At 33.8% G+C, this 7,956-nt stretch overlaps 1 protein-coding gene across 3 annotated transcripts in view; it reads right to left on the reverse strand.

Moving 5' to 3' along the window:
• LOC108739209 (protein Wnt-1) overlaps window positions 1-7,182 on the reverse strand; it is a 59,356-nt gene extending 52,174 nt beyond the window's left edge. For 2 of the 3 annotated variants that reach the window (XR_003231258.1, XM_025975261.1), the window contains exon 1: window positions 6,909-7,182. Coding sequence is in view for 1 of the 3 variants with exons in the window: in XM_025975261.1 (XP_025831046.1) it covers window positions 6,909-7,015 (107 nt within the window). In the remaining 2 variants the exon portion in view is untranslated. Of the gene's footprint in view, window positions 1-6,904 lie in introns of all 3 variants that reach the window. The other variant, XM_025975262.1, reaches the window with a different exon arrangement.
• Window positions 7,183-7,956: the final 774 nt, after the last annotated feature.

Raw genomic sequence — 7,956 nt, forward strand, 5'->3', positions numbered from 1 at the left:
AAACATGTCAAAATTGAGATTATTACAAGTTACCTAATAAATTCTACTATTTCAACGGCAAGTCTAGTCATTCACAATCCAAAATTGTAATTTTTGCGTTGTCATAAAAATTTATTGTTCTTCATGAGGTGTTTGTTTTTTCTTTTTCCTCTGCTAGAATTACCGGCACTGGCGGATACCTAGCGTCACTACCCTGTACCCGATCGGGTGCTAAAAGAACTTATAGAATGGATATTTTCGATGAGTATAGCATACTCAAACTTGAAACATGCTGAAACAGTAATGCCTTAAATGTTCTCTATAACGTGAACGCGCCGGAGATATCAACGTGCGGTCAAGAACGAAACCCACTGTGTCGAAAACAGACTCATTTCAAAGTATGTATAAATGTACAAGATGTTTAATGGTATCGTTTATATTTTCTAAAAACAGTTGAAATACGCAGTAATCATCATCATCATCATAAGGTCGTCAGTCCTACGACTGGTTGATGGGCACGCACCTCCACTCTTTCTTATCCTGAGCTAATCTTCGCATTTCCCTAAAACTAGAACATTCCTAGCTATTTGCGTACAGTAATTTAATACAGGTCTCTTATTTCTGCCTCTTATATGTGTCTGACTAGACTTTCGTGCCTGAGGAGGTGTCCTACCAACCTACCTCGCCTATTTTCTATTGACTTCCATATGGAGTCCTCTGTTCTCCTATTCTTTCTAATACCTCTTCATTTCTAACCTTCTCTATCTACGGTATCCTCATCATCATCATAAGGTTGTCAGTCCTAAGTCTGGTTGGACACGTACCTCCACTCTTTCCTATCCTGAACTAAACTTCGCATTTCCCTAAAACTAGATCAACCCACATCCTTAACTATTGGCGAACAGTAATCTAATCTAGGTCTACCTCTACCCTTCCTAACTCCTGTTTCTGCCTCTAATATGTCTCTGACTAGACCTTCATGCCTGAGAAGGTGTCCTACCAACCTATCTCGCGTTTTTTTTATTGACTTCCATAGAGTCCTCTGTTCTCCTATTCTTTCCAATACCTCTTCATTTCTAACCTCTTCTACCCACGATATCCTCATCATTTGCCTGTAACACCACATTTCGAACGCTTCCAACCTGTTCTTTTCCACCGCGCCCACTGTCCACATTTCGCACTCGTACAGCGCCGCTCCCCAAACATCCACCTTTAACAATCTTTTTCGAATTTCTAAATTAACCATTCGCGAGTATAGAAGTGACTTCTTTTTAATGAAGGCGACTCGACCCTGCGCTATCCTCTGCTTTATATCCTTACTACTCCTTCCGTCCTAACTTATCTGACAGCCTAGATACCCAAAATCAGCCACTTCTTCTAATTTTTCCTTTCCTATCTTTATATTTGCTCTTTTCCTACGCAGTAATACTTAGGTATATTTAAATAGGGAAATATTTAACAGTATTGCCAATATTTAAAACAATTATACAAGTCTTCTTATTTGTGATATTGTAAAGGCTTGTAAAGGACTATAAGTGAAAAAATACTAGCTTCTCTTCTAATCTACCAAAAATTACTACCTTCAACGTTTACCTATAGTAAGTGTTTAGTCTTAACCGTTCACTCATTATTTTAATGACGGTTCATCATTAACACTAAACAACCGCGGATCGACCTTTTTGTTAATTTTCCAAGTTATTTCTACTCGATTGCTTTGAACGCGCCTAAAGACAGATACCTAATCGTTTCCACATATACGTACAAAATGGCTGCAAGCTCCATGAGAATTAATTGAAAACAAACATTTACATTGGAATGAATGACATAAACCTGTTGATAAGCCAATCCTTATAGTAATAATTAACAGAAATTTCACAATTCCTGCGTTTTCTTTATCGTGTTTATTATTACTATATTCTAACCTAATAGATGCACCTAACATAATAGTATTCAAAGTTATGCATAATGTTGCATAATTTGTTACGAAAGTAATGAGGAAGGAAGCATATTCATGTTAGATACATACCTATATATATATATCTGGAATACGGTATATACGGAGCCGTACGTTAGCAATGCAACGACAATTTTTATCATCTGTTTAAAGGAAAGCTGCAATAAGTTTCATTAAGCTTTAGATAAGTGTTTCATTCTTTTCATATTTGTAGGGGCCACCGTTGATGAGATTTGAAATCATGTTTAAAGAATACAATTAATCGTAGCTTTGGTCGAATTTATGTGGAACATTATTATTTACATAATAAGTACATTTTTTTTTAATTATGTACTTTAGTTGCATTATAAATATTTCGCTTTCATCTCAATAAGCCCCCTTCTCCTTCAAAAATTAGGGACAAATGTAGCTTTATTTCAGTGCAAACTACTATACATAAAACGATTAATCAATATAAAGGATAATGTACTTTAGTTGCATTATAAATATTTCGCTTTCATCTCAATAAGCCCCCTTCTCCTTCAAAAATTAGGGACAAATGTAGCTTTATTTCAGTGCAAACTACTATACATAAAACGATTAATCAATATAAAGGATAATGTACTTTAGTTGCATTATAAATATTTCGCTTTCATCTCAATAAGCCCCCTTCTCCTTCAAAAATTAGGGACAAATGTAGCTTTATTTCAGTGCAAACTACTATACATAAAACGATTAATCAATATAAAGGATAATGTACTTTAGTTGCATTATAAATATTTCGCTTTCATCTCAATAAGCCCCCTTCTCCTTCAAAAATTAGGGACAAATGTAGCTTTATTTCAGTGCAAACTACTATACATAAAACGATTAATCAATATAAAGGATAATGTACTTTAGTTGCATTATAAATATTTCGCTTTCATCTCAATAAGCCCCCTTCTCCTTCAAAAATTAGGGACAAATGTAGCTTTATTTCAGTGCAAACTACTATACATAAAACGATTAATCAATATAAAGGATAATGTACTTTAGTTGCATTATAAATATTTCGCTTTCATCTCAATAAGCCCCCTTCTCCTTCAAAAATTAGGGACAAATGTAGCTTTATTTCAGTGCAAACTACTATACATAAAACGATTAATCAATATAAAGGATAATGTACTTTAGTTGCATTATAAATATTTCGCTTTCATCTCAATAAGCCCCCTTCTCCTTCAAAAATTAGGGACAAATGTAGCTTTATTTCAGTGCAAACTACTATACATAAAACGATTAATCAATATAAAGGATAATGTACTTTAGTTGCATTATAAATATTTCGCTTTCATCTCAATAAGCCCCCTTCTCCTTCAAAAATTAGGGACAAATGTAGCTTTATTTCAGTGCAAACTACTATACATAAAACGATTAATCAATATANGTTCATATATATAGTTATTGTCTATTAGTACTAAATATATACTACATAATATCATATTTGCTGTCTGTAGAAACTTGTAGATAAATGTTATCTGTTATAAATATTATCGGACTGCTAGAAAAATAAGATGAAGTGAAAAACATATTGCTGTTTCCTGATACTTAGCTAATATATATGTTATTTGCTCGTCAATAACTAAAAAAATTAGGTAAATAAAGTGGGCTGTCAATGAATAGCTGGACGTTCAATTTTTATTACAAAATGACCTCATGTGTGTTGAGAAGTAATTAGAAGTTATCACGGAATAATAATAATAATGAAACATGGAGTCGAGTATTAGAAGGGTAAGTATAAGTGACTACAAAGGTAGTAAAAAAGGTGCAAATTTCCTCACATTCGTCACGTTTCCTACATATGGACGAAACTAATTTTTTAGAAACCATAAAGTTTGCTTACATAACTGTGAGAGGCATGGACGTTTGGCCTGTTCACAAGTTCTTAAAAAGAAGACCAAAAAAAAAAGAGGGAATTAATGTCCGCTCTAAACCGCTCTATAAAAAGTCGTTTTATTGATGAATGTAGGTTAGTAGATTACTAATTAGCCATTATACCACTAATTAGCAACATCTCGTCTTTTGAAAGCGCACCTAGCCGATGCTCCTTTATAATTAACGACCTTATATGGTCGGTTAATCGCAGTAAGCCTTAAATGTCACATTAATTAAAACATCGACTACGGACCTAGGAAAAAAAAAGAAACAAAGAAAAAACGTCTACAACATTGAACTCTACTAAATTTTCCCAGGGTGTGTTGAATGAAATATCGATGTCTTCCGAAAGATTAATTACAAATTCAAGAAGTCGTGAACCGAAGAATTCTAATACGATTCTTCTACCTAATAGTTACGTATTACTTCACTTACAGATACAACTGCACATATATGCATATGTAAAATGGAAATTGAAAGTCAACTGATCAGTCAATTTATCTTAATTTAGTATCTACGGTTGTGAAGTTGATTCAATTACTTCGGTAGTTAACTGTTGATAATTGTTATTTATGTATTAGGTTCAAATAGGCGTGTACACGGAGTGTCCTCAAAGATTATTTCACGAAAGCAAAGTAATTGTACGAAGTTAGAACAGATACTTTAAAGCTACACGAAACATCCATATAAAAATTTAAAAACAGATTACTAATGATAAATAACCCCAAATAGTTGTGCATTCTTTATAAAAAGCCTAATAATAGTAAAATATTAACCGTAGATGACCAGTAAATGCAAAGAGAGCTGTCTTGACTGCTTATGTCGCTGTGGGAAAATCATTCAAGTAATATTCGAATAAAAAAGTCCCAACCCGTATTGAAAATCGATTTGTAATTATTAAACACTTTAACAACAACTAATAATAATCAGCTTTACAAACGAAATATAAGGAGCAACTTATTTCTGCTATAAAAGTGTTTTGATGGTTCCCGATCTGACAGATTTTTCCAAGGAAAAACCAATAAATTTCTTCCTCTCTGTTTATTATAAGCACACACCCTTTGGCTTAATATTCCTTAATTAATACTCATAACATTTGTCGTCGCTAGTACCTTCTACTAATTGATTAATCGTCTAGTTCATTCTTTAAGTAGAGCTTTTTCATATACAGTAGAATCTGCTTATAAAGACATCGAAAGGAAATGACAAATACGTCATATTAAGTGGGCGTCATACAAAGCATAGTCTTAGAAAATAAACAACTTTCTATTTTGGTTAGTTATTTAGTGTAATAGAGAGAAAAACTACAAATTGTANATTCAATTTTCTTTATACATACATACAGTAGAATCCACTTATAATGGCATCGAAGGGAAACACGTCAAACAAAGCATAGTCTTAGAAAATAAACAACTTTCTATTTTGGTTAGTTATTTAGTTTAACAGAGAGAAAAACTACAAATTGTATATATTTATTAACAGAAAATGAAAAAGAACGATGAATTGTATATAATAATATCAATATACATAAGAAGGGTTAGAAAAATGAGCGAAAATGTTATTATTAATCATTTGGGTCACTACAGCCGGATATGATTTCTTGAGAATCAGTCATAATAAATGGTATGTCATTTTAAACGGAGTTGTTATATCCAAACTTTCCTATAGAATATGAAAACCAAACTTAACACTGCAATTACTTAATATTAAGCGGTTGATCAATATAGGCGGAGTCATAATAACGAATTCCACTAGTAACGAGAACTCTGATTAGTAATTTTTATCAAATACTTAGGAATACATCCCTAAAACCTGATTATCAAAAACGGCATTATAAGAGGTCGATAAAATTTTCACGTTACACATATCACTTAGATTTTCAATTTTTAATGTGAAACTTAACAATACAACCGTAAAACCTGATTAAAAAAACGGCATTATAAGAGGTCGATAAAATTTTCACGTTACACATATCACTTAGATTTTCAATTTTTAATGTGAAAAACGTAAGTTATAGGAACGTATGAAAAGGTATAAATAATCGATTTTAATATTACAAACACAATGGAACTATTTAACAACCAAAGAAGACATGTAACACAACGTTTTCTTCAAAACATTTAATCTAACAGGTCTACAAAAACAGAGGTCACGTAAGAATTGTACTTTAGTCTTCCATGCCAGCATTGAATTCTCCAATAGCAGTAAGAAGAATGTCACTCGAAATTCAATTTATTCGCAGGAAACTAATTAAGAGATTGGACAGTATAAGGAACTACTAGTGCAAGAGAATCAGGATGAAATATTTGACTTGATAATGACTTTAATTGTACATATGTAACAAAGTAATAACATATTAATTTGGATTTTGATAGTTGGTGGAGGTGCTCGGCAAATCTGAAATGAATTTGGTGTTCAAAAGACCAAAAGTATAAATTTAAAATGTAGAAATTAATGTACGTGGATTACTGATTAATTAATTAAATACCTTATTCGTGGACGGAATGTTCACAATTCCTTTCAATAAATCATTTCCTCGGTTTAATAGCTGAGCGGTATTTATATATTATGCGCAATGTCATTAATCAATGTTATCTGTTATAAATATTATCGGACTGCTAGAAAAATAAGATGAAGTGAAAAACATATTGCTGTTTCCTGATACTTAGCTAAGATATATGTTATTTGCTCGTCAATAACTAAAAAAATTAGGTAAATAAAGTGGGCTGTCAATGAATAGCTGGACGTTCAATTTTTATTACAAAATGACCTCATGTGTGTTGAGAAGTAATTAGAAGTTATCACGGAATAATAATAATAATGAAACATGGAGTCGAGTATTAGAAGAGTAAGTATAAGTGACTACAAAGGTAGTAAAAAAGGTGCAAATTTCCTCACATTCGTCACGTTTCCTACATATGGACGAAACTAATTTTTTAGAAACCATAAAGTTTGCTTACATAACTGTGAGAGGCATGGACGTTTGGCCTGTTCACAAGTTCTTAAAAAGAAGACCAAAAAAAAAANTTTTTTAAAGGATCAAATCGACGATCGAAGCGCTAGTGAAAAATTTTCCAGTACCTACCACCACATGGATCCTTTTCCTCGTCCTTTCCGGATGACAACTTCGTTAGTGGATCCGATAGCCACAAAAAGACTCACCACCAGCACCACCGAAAACTCCATGTCCATCCACCCGCACACGAATTCACTGCACCAACGCAAAAAATAAACAAATCCACCTGGAAGCTTATTTACTCAAAACCGAGGGTGGAGTAGGGGTGGTTGGTCGGCTTTGTCCGAATTAGCCCGAGCTTTAGCCTAAGGAGGAGTCTGGATTCGAGTCCTGACCACCCACAGCTGGCGCTTTCGTCGCACTGAGACCAGGACTTACCTGCACGTGTGGTCCTGTACACGTGGAAATCGAAACGCCTTCGGAAGATTGCTCAACCAATGACAAGAAGCGAATCCGCCTTTATGACCGCTCGTTTGAGACGTCGACCCGCCATTGCTCGAACTAACTCTAAAGCTGCGACCGCATCGCTTTCCCACCGGTACGAACATTTCGGAGGGAACTTTTCCGGAATTCCTGGAGATCGCTAGAGAACATCTCGAAGAATTTCGTGAATCAACGCCGAATTCATTCACATCTTTCGAAAACTATGCGAACCTCCGCATACTTATTACTTCATTACCTGCCCACCCATGTACTACGTAAATTCGAACCAACTGAAAAACAACTCAAACCTTTTATGACCCATTTACAATCAACCGTTTAAAAATAACACGAACTTGCCACTAACCGTTTCTAATAAAAAAAAATCTTGCTATAGGTAGTGCAATGTTTCTTAGATGAGAAGCTCAAATCGTTAGAGAATCTGAAGTGCATCAGGATCACACGAATCAGAAGTGTGCCACTAATGTAACCGCCGTAAGAATAAATGTACGTATTTTTGCATGAAAATGTTCGAGTTTTTGAGGACCAGCATTTCGAAAAACACCGTGAGTAAAATATACCTAGTCGTCTATAACAAATGTAAGCTGCATGTGTCTACATGTTGGAAAAAACTCAAAAACTTAAAAAAAAATCACGGTGCCACTCTTTACATGACTAAAAAGTACAAGGATGAACT

This window comes from Agrilus planipennis, unplaced genomic scaffold, assembly GCF_000699045.2.
Source record: "Agrilus planipennis isolate EAB-ADULT unplaced genomic scaffold, Apla_2.0 scaffold174, whole genome shotgun sequence".
Taxonomy (NCBI): Eukaryota; Metazoa; Arthropoda; class Insecta; order Coleoptera; family Buprestidae; genus Agrilus; species Agrilus planipennis.